Consider the following 16,571-nt stretch of genomic DNA (forward strand, 5'->3'; position numbering starts at 1 on the left):
TCGTGGCACAACAAGGGGGTCGAAGGGCTAGCCCACCACATCCACGTAATCTGTTCATCAAGGCGAAATGGGAGTTGTCGAAGCAGTTAACCCGAACCGGTCAGCTTGATAGTATTGCCATTATATACACCGCTGTACACATGTTACTCGCATAGCCGCAACTGGAAGTAAAGCTACAAGTTAGTCAAGGTAGTGATAAGAAAAGGGTTGTAGTAATCTTATTGGTTAGGGCCTGCCTGGGTTAAGCGTTGATCCGACTAGAGGGCTGGAGCGGTACAGTGCGGAGTATAGAAGCAGATCATGTACGTAGAATGTGATTCTTTCCTAATTCTGCACCTTGTGTACCCAATAGGTTGCTGATAGGCAACTATCCCCAGTCCCAAGTAGGGATTACCATAATAAATACGGGTTATAAAAGTCGAAATTGTTTTGCAGCTTGCATTGTAACTTTGACTGTCATTTGACTAACTACCTTAGGTAAGTTCGAGATTAGATTCGCTTTAAAGTATGACTAATGCTCACCTTGTTTGACATTCATTACACGTGCGTCAAGCTGGGTCTCGTCAGACTGCCGTTCTGTATCAAACGATATTTTCGAATCAACTGGGTTGTTGTGGAATTTCGAACGTGCTCCACTCTGCCTGTTTGTCCAGAGCTACAACCTCAAGATTTGTAATGCAAGTTAATGTTTAGTTTGTAAGTCTACATACCCTGTTCAATATTGGCAAATGACATATAGTTTGGTTCACTGATTTCTGTCTTCCAAATCCCTAGTGCTTTATCTCGTCGCTCCTCTTAAGACTCCGGGTGGGGACACCCTTTCCATAATGGAGTTAACATTTCCGTATTCCTCTTCTAGCAGTATCCCAGTCCACACATCACTCGCTACCCAAGGGTCATGTTTCCATTCTAGACCCTATGTATAACCACAAAGACTCACAAACCAGGCACCTCTCGGCTGCCTCCGGCAAAAGAAAAGAAAAGGAGGCGATGCACGGTGCGGTACACGGTGCTGCGACTGCAAATTTATGGCAAAACAAGAGCTTCATTCCTGGACAACTTGGGCCTGGCTGCATTCTTGGAAAGTCCCTAGGCAACCGAGGGCACAAGGTTGAGGACATGCGCCACGAAACGGCCTATGGAAGCCTCGAAATTCCCGTGGGTATCCGAGAGGCCACTGCCATTGGTAGCCGGTTTGTTTACAGCGTGGCCATTGGTGTTTGCCGGGAGAGGCTTCTCCGTCTGTGGAGTTTGTTTGAAAACGGTGTCCATGAGCTGGCGCAGCTCACACATGTCGGGGGCGGCGGTTGCGGCGCCATCGTGGCTGATCTGCTCGGCCTGAGCGCTCTGCAACGAGGCGAGCATCATGTCGTACAGCCGTGCGGTCGACAGGCAAAAGCGGCTCGTGTTGTTACAGATAACCCAGGTGAAGGGGATCATGTCGAGGTATTTGTCGTCGGAAGTTTTGAACTCCTCATTTTGGTCATGGAGCAGCGGCACAAACAGACTAGATTCGAACAAGGACGCCCTAAGCTTCCACGCGGGCAATTCCGAGAACGGGTGCGTTTCTTTGAGAATTCCGATATAGGCCTCGAATTTGGGACCAGCCAAGGGCATCGCTACGTCACTCCCTGCGTCTGTGGCCTTGTTCCCCAGAGCAAGGGCAGCCGAATTTAGCGCCGCGAGCTCGTAAGCCTCTGCAACAAACTCGACGCGGTAAGCCGCCTTGGACGTCCAGCCTTGTTCTCCGGCGCCGACCTTCCGTGTTTTGAGAGACTGGGCCCCGCGGCTGATGGCGGTTTGAAGCTGGACGTTGATGTCGTTGAAGAGGTTGGACTTTTGTGCTTCGACCAGCGCAAGGATCGCGTACGAGGTCTGTTCGGGCAAACCCTCCCAGGAGCCGTCTTCGTCCTGGTCCAGCAGGGTGCGAATGCAAGCTTGAAACAGACAAATGCGGGCGCGCCAAAGCAGTTTTTGGCCAGTGTTTTCGAGCAAGGCGCTGCTTCTTTCCAAATGGTGGAGGAGTTCGGTAAATGCCTCTACCATTAGCATGGTTGGGTACATGTGGCTCAGATGCTGTGTGTATATAGTTAGTGAAAAGGATCTAGTTGACTTTGAAGCTGGGACCGAGCATCTGGATTTTTACTTACCCACTTATCTCTAATATGGCCTTGGGTCTTCCACCAATACTCACAAATAAAATTGGCCGTTTTGGTTATTTGCGGGTAATATTGAGAAACGATTGGCTGCCGTAGTAAGGCAAGAAGAACATGGCAATTAGATGTCAGGCTGGGGTCGCGTTCGGAGCCGAATGTGGTAAAGTGATTACGGCCCTCGAAGACTTTGATCATTTGGTCGGGGGAAATATGACGACCCATCAAGTCCAAAGCCATGAGACCTTTGGCCGTGTCATCTGCGTCCGGGGCTCGCGGCGCTGGAGGTATGTTAGCACACCAATTTAATCTTTAACTTTAATCAACTCGCAAGTAATGCTGCACTTCCTTGTAACATACCAAATCCGATAATTCCGCCTTCTTGTTTAAATCCAGCCTCGAGATGATCGGCTATAACGCCTAATTCCTTGGAACCTAAATCTTGAACAGAAAACCCGTTCTGCAGAAGGGTCACAACTGACTGCATGCTTGTTAGAGATAAACGACAAAGAAAAGATACCGGTTACACGGAATAATTTACCCAGCTGTATTCAAAGTACGACGTCGGGAAAGTCCCCGGCACTCCTCCATCGCCGCGGCCTGAACCAGCCGCCACAACATGCCGCAAAAAACCCTCGGCCTCGTTATCCCACACTGACGCGTACATCAGGTACACGGCCGTGGACGACGGCGAAGCCATCATGGACCCGTTCCAGAGATGGCCGGAAACGCGGTCGAAATCGATTCTGCCGATGAAAGCCTCGAGCGAGTGGGCGGCTGTCGACACCTTTTGCTCGTACAGGCATTCGGGTTTAAAAAGTGACATTTTGGCGCTGTACATTTTTTGAAGTCCGGCCTGGGCCGGAAATTGGAACCGCATATTCGCATCTTCCTGTTCCAAATAGGCCAACAGGGACGGCGTAATAATTTCGACGCCAATGTGGTTGGTGCTTTGGGCGTCGTCCCAATTTTGCAGCTGAATTTTCAAGGATTCGGTTGCCAGAGCGATACGCTTGCGGACCTCTTCGGAGGACACGTCATAGACTTGAAGAGGCTCTTTAAGATGTTTTAACAGAGCCAGCAAAGCTGCTGCCGTTGCCAGCACGCCCGTCGTTTTGCTTTTGGGGTGGTAAGCCCAACTTCCATCTTTGGCCTGCGTTTTCAGCAGGTTGTAAAAGCATTCCGGAAATAGCCACTTCTTCTGACCGTCGGTCTCCTTTGTGACCATGGCCACCCAGGCCGTATTATAAGGCTCACAGCTGGCCGTGCTGAAGGAATATTTTTCATGGCTGATGCAAGATAGCCGTCTAATGAGGTCTTTTGCAGACGACGCTAGGCTCGCGGCTGCGCTGGATGATTTTGGCTGTGTTCCGTTCATCTCTGAAAGACTGAAATGAAGTTTGTGTGGCCAGCTGCTTGTGTTCAAGATTATAAGCAAGAAAGAGTTGTATTTAAAAGCACTCGCTACTCTAACAATCCAAGCTTTGGAGCAGTTGTTGTGCTTCTGATTAAGAGGAAATTGTTACAGTAAACAGCGCCGAGATGAACCTTGCTGGCAGTATCAAATACACCGTTGCATCAATGGCTCCAAGACCAGGGCAAGACATAAGCGAGGGGGAAAATATATGAGGTTCAACAAGTTGAAAATAAAAAGATGTACGTACGAAGTAGGGATGGAATCCATGCACAAATATTCGCGACTACTAGGCTTCCGTGGTACTATGTTGAGGTATGTGCGTCAGCATTAACCTTTGGTCAAGCCACTACACGCGATAGGCTGATTCCGGAAGTGGAATGTAAACAAATCCATCTGCAGATACACGACACATGAATCAGCCTTGAATTCGTAGTTACACTGTTCTCGTGGCCCTAAACTAAGGGACCGCATCCGGCCGGAGTGCAGCACGGCGAGTCGCCACGAACCCGATCATGCATAATGGAACTATTCATCTTTGAACAGGCGCTAGCTAGTCAAGACCTCGGTGTAGCATCTAGGAGGAGTACGGCACAGTATGATCAGATTGGATTTTGGGGTAAAGTGAATATCACTGTGGGGGTAACTGCAGTCGGGGTCTAGACCCCTAAACCTTCAAGAAAGTTGACAAGGGTCAGCAGTGCGTACTATGTTAGTACTGTACGGCCCGCGATCACTACGTGGTATGGTAGTTACTGTGGGGTACGTGTAACTGACAAAGGGTTTAAACACAAATTAATATACCTCCAAGCCTATTTATTTCATTGCATAAGGAACACCAAATCCCATGTTCACTAGGATGGTACGGGTAAGAATTCCTCCTCTGGCTCGGTCGTAGTATCGTCATGTGGGGTGGGCATTGTGGGCGTTGCCGTTGCTGACTTTGGTGATAGTTTTGGAGAAAAATTTGATTCAGGCACTTGGTTCCTCCCGCAAACAGTAAGGCTGTACCGGTAAAGGGCCACGTATATACGTACGGTGGCAGGGGAGGGATATTTCCGCCCGATATCATAGTACATCGGATGAGCTAGTCGGAACTTGTAGAGGCGGTCAAGGGCGATAACGGACTTTGGGCTTGGCGAAGCAGTGTTCAACATCTACCCGGAATTTCTATACAAATTATACTGCATACCCCTATATTAGTGACATATCGCGGCGTATTGACACATTGCTGACCTTAGCTAACCTTATCTGAGGTCAGGAGTTTGGTGATCCACTTGAGACCCAGCGGGTACCTTGTTCGAAAGGGGGTGAGAGAAACCAAAAGTTAAAATTTATTTGACGTGGTTGATCGTGGCCCTTGTGACCGTTTGGACCTTGCATCCCATGCAACGTTGATTCAGTGGTTTTTGTGCAAATACAAATACGACATGCTAATGTGTCAAAACTTCGAACAATATGAAAATGCCTGAAACTATCAACAGTAACCATGATCCTGATATCTGAATCTTTCAACAAGCCCCGTTCATCTCTAATCAGACTGTTGCAGATAATGTGAGAGGATATGTACAGCATGGTTCTAATCCAATTACAAAGCATAAAATTTCTACTATGTAGGGGGTTGTGATACTTGCCTTATCCGGACTAGGCTGTCAAAGACTCAAACTCTGCAATATCAGCTGAAGTACAAACTCGTTCCCTAGCTCTGTATCAATTGTGTGATTACTCAAGTGTTAGGCCAAATCTACCAATAGATTTGGTGAGCTCCGCCCACGCCCCTGGAAATGTCAGCAATGTTCCCATGTACAAGGGTGGAATTCCTCAATCCACCGAGAAACTTTATATCTTCACCTTGACTAAGGATTTGGCCTATCCCGCAAAGTCTCGATACTGTACAAAGCCCCCCCCATTTTGAGTGTTGGGGCTGACCAAGGCTATTTTATTGTACCAGTGCTACTGCAGGAAAGATTTGTATGTGGAAACCTAAAATGGAAAAGAGAAACGAAAAGCAAAACAAGAAGAGCAGAGGCGAAACCCAGGCCGTGAGAGTACTTTATATTAGTCAAGCCTGACCAAGAAATTAATAGCCATTGCAGCGTGACTTGAAGTCAGTCGTGGCGACCAAATAGTTCTCATACTATCAGATTGTACTTGAGAACGAAAAAAAGAAACCCAGAAGATAAAACCAAAGAAAAACCAGCAAGAAGGGAGATTTCCATACCGCCCTAATCAAAACCCTAGCTGGAAAGAACACTACAACAATGAGCTCCACTACTGTACTCCACAAGACAGATGTCGACCAAGAAGCCGCGAGTTTAACAAGGCATTTGTTGAACAGCCAGAGCCCAGGTCTTGACGCAGGTTTCAATACACCGAGTGTCTACGATACAGCCTGGCTAGCGCTAGTCAAAAAGCGAAATGCCAACGGAGAGCACCAATGGCTTTTCTCAGATTGCTTTCAATACATCCTCGACACGCAGCTAGCCGATGGTGGTTGGCAGTCTTACTCTCAGGTGGACGGCATTCTCAACACTGCGGCCTCGCTGCTGGCCCTCCGCCGCCATGCCTCTGAACCGCTACAAATCGCGATCGTGCAGGCTGGAGATGTGCATGCTCGGGTGGAACGAGCAACGGCTGCCTTGCAGGTCATGTTGAATGCCTGGGAGGTGGCAGAGACGGCCGAGGAGAACACGCATGTTGGCTACGAAGTTATAGTACCAACGTTGCTGCGTCTTTTAAAAGATGAAGGGATTTCGTTCGAATTCCAGGGTGAAGCTGCCCTAACTGAGATATACAGGGCGAGACTTTTGGCTTGCAATCCAGAAGATCTTTATGGACAGACGAAAATCACAGCCATTCACTACCTCGAAGCATTTCTGGGCCAAATCGACTACAGCAAAATTGCACACCACAAGGTCAATGGTGCTTTCATGTGGTCACCTTCTTCTACGGCGGCATACCTGATTGGTTTATCGGATGCAGCGTGGGATGATGAGGCAGAAGGTTATTTGGTCAAGGTTTTGACAAGGACGGGTGGGAGAAGTGTTCCCAATGCATTCCCCTCCATAAACTTTGAACTTTTATGGGTATGATACTGAGCCCTTGGCTTCCACGAACCACAGCAAGAACTAACATCAGGAGAAAGGTACTGTCGGCTTTGACACATGCAGGGTTTTCGGCTGAGCAGCTAGGCTCATCGGCCACAGAGGTCGCTCATGTGCTGGACCGAGCGTTTGAGGCAGGAAGCGACGCAGTTGGGTTTGGTATGTCATGATTTGCACTCATTGAGAAGGCAGAGGAATGCTAATCAAACTCGGCCCTGCAGTGCCCAACATCATGGTCGACGCCGACGAAACGGCCAAAATGCTCAGCTTGATAAACAGGTTCGGGATTGCCAAATCTGCCGCAAATTTGGTACAAGATTATGAGACAGGCAGTCACCGGGATACCAGTTTCAGCGCCAATTGCAACATTCTCCTCGCGCTGCTGCACCAGCCCAATGCGGTCGAATATATCGACCAAATTGCCAAATTACTCGAGGTTATATGCACCTTCTGGTGGAAGAGTAATTGGCCGATGCAAGACAAAAGGGTAAGTGTCCCGATGAGAAGCTGCAATAGAGCCAAGTTAGTGCCTAACTCTTGAGAAATAAAAACAACAGAACCTTTCTCCCTATTATCCCTGCATGCTCGTTGTACAAACACTTGTTGACCTGATCAAATTGGTGGAAAGCAACAAACTCCCCGAATCTCTGGTATCAGACACCATGATCAAGACTAAAATATCGTTGGCTATATTTCATGCAGCCATTCGCACGCTCGAGGCGCAGGACGGCGAGGGCTCTTGGAACCAGTCAGTGGAAGAGACGGCTTACGCTGTCATTCTAATTTCGATGGCAGCCCAAGTCACCATGTTTGACCCAATCCGGCAACGGCTCGTCGATGCGGTGCGAACTGGCGAAAATTGGCTTCAACAAAATCAATCCAAAGCCTCACCGGAGGGCGAACACCTTTGGATTGGAAAGGTCACCTACGGAAGCTCTCTTTTAACTGGAGCCTTCCGCCTCGCCGCCCTTAAGTGCGCGTCTCTCCTAGCCGCAAAAAGCACCATAGGAAATTGCCTGGACAACGCCGATTCTTGGCCCGAATCGAAAGGCTATATCAAAGTATATAGCCGCACGCCATTGTTTTGCAAAATTCCAGAACCAAAGCTTTTCACCGCTGTTCTTGAAAGCTCGCTTTTTTTAAAAGTGTTGAGGGAGCGAAAATACGATATATTCTCGCGGGAAGGCGTGTCCAAAGATAAATACTTTACCTTGGTACCTTTCACATGGACAGGCTCCTGCATGCTTAATGGCCTGCAGCCGTCGGCTGAATGGTATTGGGAAATGACCAAGGTTGGTGTGTTGGGCTTCCAAACGGACGAATTCTTCGAGGGGATCTTGCGGCCTGAAGACCTGGACCTCTTCAGGCGGTACGTACGATACCTCGTCCCAATCGAGTTTGATGATTCGCATTTCGAGCCCGACAAGGTCCCAGGCATCGACCGCCTCAAGCCAATGGCAATTTACACAGACTATATTATGAACCATTGGGCCGTCCAAAGGGCTACTCCCGCCGACAGACTCGATATGGCACGTGAGCTGCGAGCATACCTCTTCTCGCAGATCCACCAGACGGGGCTTAACATCCAGATAGCCCGACAAGGTGACGCATTCAAGCATCCTCAGAGCTATTTCATGTGGGCACGCATTGTCGGCACCGAGCACATTGCCTCGCCCATCTACTTTTCCTTCATGGCGTGCATGATCCCACAATCCGTGCTGCCCTCGCTGGCTGGCTCGGACATCCTACCCACCATGGAGGAAAAGTACTACGGCGAGGCGGTCAGCAAGCACTCTGGCGCCATGTGCCGCATGTATAATGATATGGGCTCTATTCCGCGCGACACCGCCGAAAAGAATCTCAATTCGGTCCATTTCCCCGAGTTCGCCAAGACAGTCGCTGAAAACAAAAAGCAGGCGCTGTGGGATATTGCCCAGTTCGAAAGGGAGGCTTTCGAAGATGCCCTCGCGAGACTGTTCCGTGCCACAAGGAAGCGTATGGCTGGCATGGGGGAGAAAGAGAAAAAGGTGACCGAGATAAGGATGAAGTATTGGCGCATGTATTGTGACATTACGGATTTGTATGGACAAATCTGGGTGTTGCGGGATTTCTCGGCTCCTGTTTTCCAGCCTGCGCGTTGAACGGGTCAATGAAGTGTGTTTGCCCAGCCCCACGTATATTTACACTACATTACCCCTGAAATCCACAGTACACCCCAACCCCTAGATTAATGTGCATTTTGATAGTTACTCAAATTCACCATGTAAATACACGCAGATTGTAAAGCCCCATTTAGTACCTCCCATATTTCCCAAACAAGTCTGTGTTATAGGGTATTTAACTTACCCTGTAATCACATACGATTTTTCAAACCACTTCGTACTTCCCTTGGTTTCAGTCCCGCTTATTATCCTAATCTGAACTTATTCGTTGGTGGGTAGATTGCAAGGAGCCCTGACGTCCATATTCAGACAGGGCTTGGGGTGTCTGCAGTCTAGAGCTCTAGACCAGTCCCTTGGAAACTGTTTGCTGGACAAGTCAGCTTCAAAATAAGATTTCGGGCCCAAATCGGCTGAATTTACGTGGTTAACACGTGTCAGCATAAGTTCAACTAGGTGGGAGCTTGAAACAGACCGAAAAACGTGGCAGCTCGTATCAAGGTACCCATGAACAATCATATGATAATTCCCCGTGAAGATAAAATAAATAAGAAAGCATACCCCGCATTAGGAAATGACTAATTCCGTCAGATTTTGAAAGAACACATAATACCTAGTCAAAAGCTTTTTTTTTCTTTCTTTTTTTTTTCTAATCTAGGTTCCAAAGGTCAATCTACGTATTCTGTCTCATTCAAATCTTTAGAAAGTTTAAAGAAAGCGAGACCATTTCGATCCAAGTCTATATTGCCCGACGCATAATTCTTTGTAATCGAGGCCCGGTTGCAGGTCGGTATCAATACGTTTTGCATGCATATATCAAAACACATTCATCTTTGATGAAACCCTTGCGTGAGCCTAAATATTATGCCGCAAGTCTTGACTACAGGCTTGTTTTCTTTTTCCCAAAAAGGAGAAATAACCCGCCAGCGTACCCCTTGTTAGGAAGTACGGATGTACATTACGCACTAGCCAACCATCAGAACCGCAATCCCCCCAAGAGCTCCCGTCGCCTGGAATCAAGGGTTCGCAGATTCACAACGATGCCAAACTTCCAGTCTCTGTTCGCTATTGAGAAAAGAAATCGGCAAAAGTCGGAAAATTCTAGCTGCATCGGAGATACAAATTGGAATCTTCAAGGAGATATGCATTTGTCGATAATATAACCGTTTATTAGTTCAGGGGGTGCATTCAGCCAGGGCAATTGACTCTCCCATCCCCAACAACAATCGAGTCAGAAATTCATATCAAAGCTGCGCAAGCTATAGTGAGATCCCGCCCGCTCTCGGTTTAAATTTGTATAACACAGCTGTAGGAATGTGGGCGACGTACGTGGCCAGAGTCTGATAAAGTTAAGGGTTGCGACAAGCTTCCTGGGTACCGGAATTCCCCTTTTGTCGAACTTCTCAAACTTTGTTGGCTGTTACCCCTAGGATCCCACAGGGAAAGAGGCGATCTGGGAGTCCAGAGTCTGCCTTGAAAATGCGATATTTTCATTGTGTATGTCTGTAAAAGACTGTCTTACGAATTCTATTGATAAATTTCTATATACTGTGTCAGGTTATCTCAGTTTTCTTTCTTAGGCCGGCGCTACACAAAGCGGCTAACATGACCTAAACGCTCGCGTGGAGCTCACCGTTCATCGGTATTTCAGAGTTGAACGACTATTCTTGGTCGTTGATATTGGGAACAAACTCAAGCGCGGGTCTGCAAGGATATGACCCTCATCTACATGCAGAAAAAGTGGGTGAACGTCGCATAGAGTAATCGCCGAATTCTGCAATGAGATCTTACCTACAAACCCAGGACGCGAAGTTTATCTCGACTAAGGAATCCGTAAACCAACAAAAAGTTTAGATAAGGGTAGGTTGAAAAAGACAGGGCGACCAATCAGCCGACCACGGTGTAGACCCATGTGAAACGGTACATCCAGTGTAGATGCGCGAATGAAACGAACGCTCCAACCCTACCTAGGAATTCACCGGTAGTTCGCATCGTCTTAAGTAGCTTAATCAGTATTAGCGCCCATTCGGGAACCGTACCTGACGCATTGTAGCTCAAGCTGACGCTGAAAGTTTGGATACCTACATAAAACCACGATGCTGGTAAGGATAAAAATCGATGCCCCTGTACAGTGTCTGGGGCGTCTAGGCTTTGCCAGGTTTGGTAATAGTTTTGAATAAAGAAGTCATTGCGGTATTTATTGGCTCTAGCAAACAGTTTAATTAGTAGAAGCCCACGTATACACATATGCTGACGAATTTTTTTTTTTTTTTTTGGGGGGAAATCGATTAGGAAGAGGCGTTTAATAGTGGATAGTGAATTTTTTTGACACTAAAATTACCCTTGGATGATGTAACGCGCCAAGCCTCTCGAAATAGAGTCGGCTCAGACTCACGCTACTCAGAACAGCAGTTTTCTTTTTTTGTTTCTCTTCAAAAGCCAAAGTTGAACTGCTACAAAAAAAAACAAAAAAAAAAGTGAATTTTTTTGACACTAAAATTACCCTTGGATGATGTAACGCGCCAAGCCTCTCGAAATAGAGTCGGCTCAGACTCACGCTACTCAGAACAGCAGTTTTTTTTTTTTTTTTGGGGGGGGGGGGGGGGTTCGCCTGATACCGTCAAGTATAAAAGATTTCATGACAGTGACTAGCGGTTCTTGAAGGGACATGCTTCCGTTTTTACGACATAACGTTTATCATCTACCTATAGCACAGAACTTTAACATCCTTACGGGGGGCTCACCTATGTAGTAGAATTACCCTGACCGAGGTAAAAGTTCCATGACAAACAAACCATTGCTCTTCCAAATTTAACACCCCAAACCGTGAATGAATATCACATGCAGGGTGTTCCCAAAGACCTCATGGACCAATTATATCCAATTATATAGAACAATACACGGGGTAGAAAACTGCAACCTTGAGAGGCTGTATGTAGTCACGGGGTTAGCTTGGTATGTTGAGAGGCATACTACAGGGCGAGTAATACACCCGCATATATGCTCATAAAATGGTCGTTTGTTTGAAACTCTTAGGCTTAACGCCAGAAATACGTGTCAGCAAGCCCCAGCTGCGGCGTTAAGCCGCACATGGCATTCCCGTAGCGGGCGCCACAGTACATCATAGTGAAAGATAGCACGTATATAGAGCCCCCCAGCAGTTATTATGTACCTAAATATGCACCAATACCACCTGAGCGCATTCATTCGTCCGATAGCATATTAGTCCCTGTTTCCTACAAAATTGGGGTAAACTATTATGCTTCTGTCTTCTCCTTCGATTCCCTCCTTCATCATTCCAGGAATCAAAGATGGTGAGTCTTGACCCAAAGGCTATACAAAACTGCATGTGCTAAGATTTTATCTTTTTGACCGCTGCCACTGAGGCCCCGAAACCTTTACTAGAGGCCATAGATTGCTCCCAATCTTTGAAAGCAGATGTCATTCCTTCGTTGTGTCATACTAGTAACGGCACACACATCAAAAAGACCGACTACTTGAATGGCTCAGAAAGGAAAGCTGATGTCATCCAAGCATTGGTGAATGTCAATGTTCTCAGCCCAACGTTGGAGGTAGGCCCACAGCCACGTGCAGCCCTCGACGATACCTTTTTTCTGCTTCTTTGGTTTTTTTTTAACTCTGATGCTTACCGCTGTCCCAGCCTGTAACGGCCCCTTTTGAATACATCTGCTCGCTCAAATCCAAATATGTTCGCGAAAAGCTCATCTGTGCCTTGCAACCCTGGGTTCCAATCGCGCACCCAGATCTCGAGTTTGTCATGTCCCTCGTGGCGGACATACATAACACCTCCTTGATGTAAGCAAATCAACACCGTTGACTAAAAGGGTCGATTTCATTCTCGTTCTAACGGGCAGACTCCATATGATTCCAGGCTGGATGATATTCAAGATTCTTCCGCGCTTCGTCGGTCTAGCCCTGCTACCCACACCGTTTTTGGCATACCACAGACAATCAACTCGGCTGTTTACCAGACCGTTCACACGATACAGAGAGCCTCAGACAAGGGAAATCCGCAACTGGTGCAGGTAGTAACGGGTAAGATAGGTATCAATCCTAGTGTGCACAACTTTGCTCGCGCTGACGACATGCGTAGAGGGAATGAAGGAGTTGTTGGTGGGACAGGGTCTGGATCTGGCCTGGACATCCGAGGTCGCAGTTCCATCTTTGGAAAAATACCTGCAAATGATTGACAGAAGTAAGCACCTCCTGTTGCCGGACACAGTCAAATCTGTTTATATCTTCTCTCTAACAGATTTGCCAGAGACGGGAGCCTTGTTCATCATGGTAATTAGGCTTATGGAAGCTTTCTTACCGGCGTCGGCGCCCAAGGCGCCGTTACAAAAGCTCATGTTGCTTCTCGGACGATATTTCCAGATAAGAGACGATTACGTCAATCTGGCATCGACCCAGGTAAATGACACCGACTTTCTCCGTGGGCTGCTTACAATATTGGTGCTAAAATAATTTCCCAACCCTTCGTATAGTATAATGACGCCAGAGGCTTTTGCACCGATCTGGACGAAGGTAAATGCAGTTTCATAATACTGCACGCCATGAACAACGCCAAACCACATGCGCGGTATCTGCTCAAGAATCTCCTCCTGCAGACGAGCAGAGCGGGCTGCGCGGGGGAACGCCACAAAGAGTTGATGTTCTCTATCCTCAAGGAAGCTGGGTCTCTCGAACACACGGCCGAAATGCTCGGCGAGATAGAAAAGTCTCTTTGTGCCGAGGTGGAAAACATAGAGAGGACTACAGGTGTTAAGAACCAGGTGTTGATGGAGCTATTTAATGCTCTGCGGGCCTGAATCCTCGTATCAATTTTGTCAAATCATCGAGTTTAAGTGCAAAGGGTTATTTAGAGGCTTTTTCTTGCAGCGGATTTATGATAGATGGTGGTGCGTTATGCCGAGGACAATGTTTTGAGGACTCACGTGCAGAACCAGCATAAAGAGGAGTAAACATAAGAGCCAACGACTTTGCAAACCCACTATGAACACGTCTGATGAACTTTCCTTAATGGACCCTTTTCGAGTATCTTCAGTATGAAAGTCACCTGTGCAGTCGGACATCATTCATGAAAGATGCTACCCAATCCATCTCACAACTCCAGGGTAACTGTCGGTCTTGAAGTGAACATTATCACCGCTGCACCTATATCAGCCTCTTGCTCTCGACTGCCTGCTGCTCCATCCAAGATCTAGCCATAAATTTTAATGATCATTTTCGAATTTTACCCCTTGTTGCAAGTTGCCTTGATTCAGGTTTTCCTTAGACTCAAGTTTTGAGCAGCAACGGCCATTGATGAAGCTACTAGGACAGGAGATAGAAACCATCAGAGCGCGTATCGTACAAAATGGTGATCGACTGAAAGATGACATGGATGTCAAGTACCAGCATGGTTGGCTACTTTATAAAGTGAAGGGTAACGGTCCCCGAGCCCGTTCTGGTTGGTGTAGGTGTCGCATTCAGCCAAAGAGCCCCTAGCATTGCCAGCGGCGGAATACGAAGAACGGAAACAAAGAAATTAAATAAAAAGTAATCTCAGCACAAGAGTTTGTAATATCTGCAGCCAAAGTGCAGCTTTGGGTAAAAGCAGAGTCTCTAAACTGCCAGCTCTTGCAAAAGTGGCTTTACCCTTGTGTTCACAAAAGATTGTCGAAAAGAGCAAACAACGCTCTCAAGCCTGGATATTGTTACGATCAAGGTATCGGGGTAACCTGTTTTTATGGAAAAATACAGTGGGTCGAAGCAATTAAACGTTTTAACTGGTAATTGGGTATTTTCAATAATTGGGGTAAAATTATAATCGGTTTTAAATAAATATTAAAATTAACTAAAATTTAATTGCTGTTAAAGAATCCTAAAATCGAATTTATTTATATAATAATAAATACGTTTTATATAAATTATGGTCCTAATCGCGATATGTTTAATATATTTTATAACCGATATATTATTTATTTTATTATATTTAATATGCGATATATTAATTATATTCCTTTTTTAACAATTACGTAATATTATATATTTTTTCCCTTATATAATCCGGTTTTTACCGGTCGGTGATTTTTTTGGATAAATATCGTTAAAAGGGGTGTAACCCCATCTGGCTTTTTTAATACCGGCCCAATTATTTGGTCGTAATATTAAATTTTTTTTTTTGGCCAAATTTCTTTAATTTTAAATAATTTATATTTTTTTAATTTTTATTTTTAGTTTTTGGTTTTTTTTTTATTAATTTTTTTACGTTATATTTAACCGAATTAATAAATTTTACGGTCGTTTTTCCACCGTTCGTCGTAACAATTTATTTTTTATATTATTTTTTTCGGCGGTTAAAATATTTTTTTATTTTGTTTACAAATCGCAAAAAATTACGAAATACGCGGTATTATTTCGGAATTTTTTTCGTTATATCGAATATATTTGTTTAAATCGTTCGCGATATAACGTTATGGGTGTTTTTCGGAAATAATTATATAAAATTACGGTTTAATATTTAAAATTTAAATTTAAATTAAAAACGGCGGAAAAAAAATTTTTCGTATGCGAAAATAAAAAAAAATATAATTTAAAAAAATAATAAAAACGGTCCGTCGGGGTATTGATAATTTGGAAAAATTGGATTACGTAAAACGCGAAAAAATAAAATAAATAAAACGGCGGTAATTAACCGAAATTTTTTTTAAAATATTTTTAAAATCGTTTTTTCCGGATTTTAATTTTGTTTAAAATTTAATTTTTCCGATGGGTTTTTTAAATTTTTCGTTATTGGACGAAATAAATATTTTTACGTAATATTCCATTAATAAATTGTTTTTTAATATTTCCTATTTTATATTATATATTAATAATTTTTTTATAAATTCGTTTAATGGTATAATTTTAAATTTTGGTCGGTTTTTAATTTTTAAAAATAATAAATAATATTTTTTTAAATCGTTCTTTTTTGGTTAATTAATTAGTAGATTTAATTTTTAATAATATTGGCGGAACGGTTTTTAATAATTTTAAAATGGTTAAAAAATTTCCAAATATTTTTTTTATATTTATAATTTTTTTATTTAATAAGGTATTTTATTTTGCCGTAATTTTGTTTATGGTCGAATATTCGTTTAACGTCGTAGGTTTATTTTACGTCGATTTTAATCGTTTTTTATATAATAATACCGTATAGTATTAATTCCCATAATAATATATGGAATATTGGATAAACTTTTATAATATTTGGTAACGATAATCGGTAATTGGTATCGCTAATTTTTTTATTAATTTTAAAAAGTCCAAATTTTTTAAAATTTAATTTGCTATTTGGTCGTTATATTTTAATATTACGTCGAATAAAGTAAACGTTATTTTTTTTTAAAAAATGGTTTTTTTATCCGATATTAATTGGCGTATTTTATTATTTTTTTTCGTACGAAATTTAATTTTTGCTGGAATTTTTTATATAATTATCGTAATTCGTTTATTTGTTTATTGGTCCGTAATACCGTAATAATTATTTTGGGTTTTTCGTATATTATAAGGTTAAATTTGTAATTGGCGTAAAACGGGGTTATTTTGGTATTTTCGTTTTTTAAATTATTATAAACGAATTATATTATAGGTAATAATTATACCCAATTATTTTATTTATAATTTACGTAATATCTTAAATATTATTCGAATATTTGGTTAATTTATTTTATTTATCCGTTTATTTGGGGGTAAAATA

At 44.1% G+C, this 16,571-nt stretch overlaps 3 protein-coding genes across 3 annotated transcripts; 2 read left to right on the forward strand and 1 right to left on the reverse strand.

Annotated features, from left to right (window-relative positions):
• Positions 1 to 1,089: 1,089 nt before the first annotated feature.
• On the reverse strand, positions 1,090 to 3,531 carry PgNI_12055 (uncharacterized protein; the record flags this gene model as incomplete). Its single annotated transcript, XM_031132012.1, has 4 exons — positions 1,090 to 2,076; positions 2,151 to 2,434; positions 2,514 to 2,634; positions 2,695 to 3,531. The coding sequence occupies 4 exons, from the start codon at positions 3,529 to 3,531 to the stop codon at positions 1,090 to 1,092; spliced, it is 2,229 nt and encodes a 742-aa protein (XP_030977153.1).
• A 2,297-nt stretch (positions 3,532 to 5,828) lies between these two features.
• Positions 5,829 to 8,812, forward strand: PgNI_12056 (uncharacterized protein; the record flags this gene model as incomplete). The annotated part of the gene is made up of 4 exons (XM_031132013.1): positions 5,829 to 6,653; positions 6,713 to 6,830; positions 6,860 to 7,158; positions 7,229 to 8,812. 4 exons carry the CDS (start codon positions 5,829 to 5,831, stop codon positions 8,810 to 8,812), a joined length of 2,826 nt encoding a protein of 941 aa, XP_030977125.1.
• A 3,377-nt stretch (positions 8,813 to 12,189) lies between these two features.
• PgNI_12057 (uncharacterized protein) lies at positions 12,190 to 13,659 on the forward strand (the record flags this gene model as incomplete). The annotated part of the gene is made up of 6 exons (XM_031132014.1): positions 12,190 to 12,402; positions 12,492 to 12,646; positions 12,723 to 12,886; positions 12,945 to 13,046; positions 13,113 to 13,261; positions 13,336 to 13,659. Coding segments are annotated over 6 exons (1,107 nt in total), but the record flags the coding sequence as incomplete, so codon positions are not given.
• Positions 13,660 to 16,571: the final 2,912 nt, after the last annotated feature.

The sequence above is a fragment of the Pyricularia grisea genome, assembly GCF_004355905.1.
Source record: "Pyricularia grisea strain NI907 chromosome Unknown Pyricularia_grisea_NI907_Scaffold_8, whole genome shotgun sequence".
NCBI classification, from domain to species: Eukaryota; Fungi; Ascomycota; class Sordariomycetes; order Magnaporthales; family Pyriculariaceae; genus Pyricularia; species Pyricularia grisea.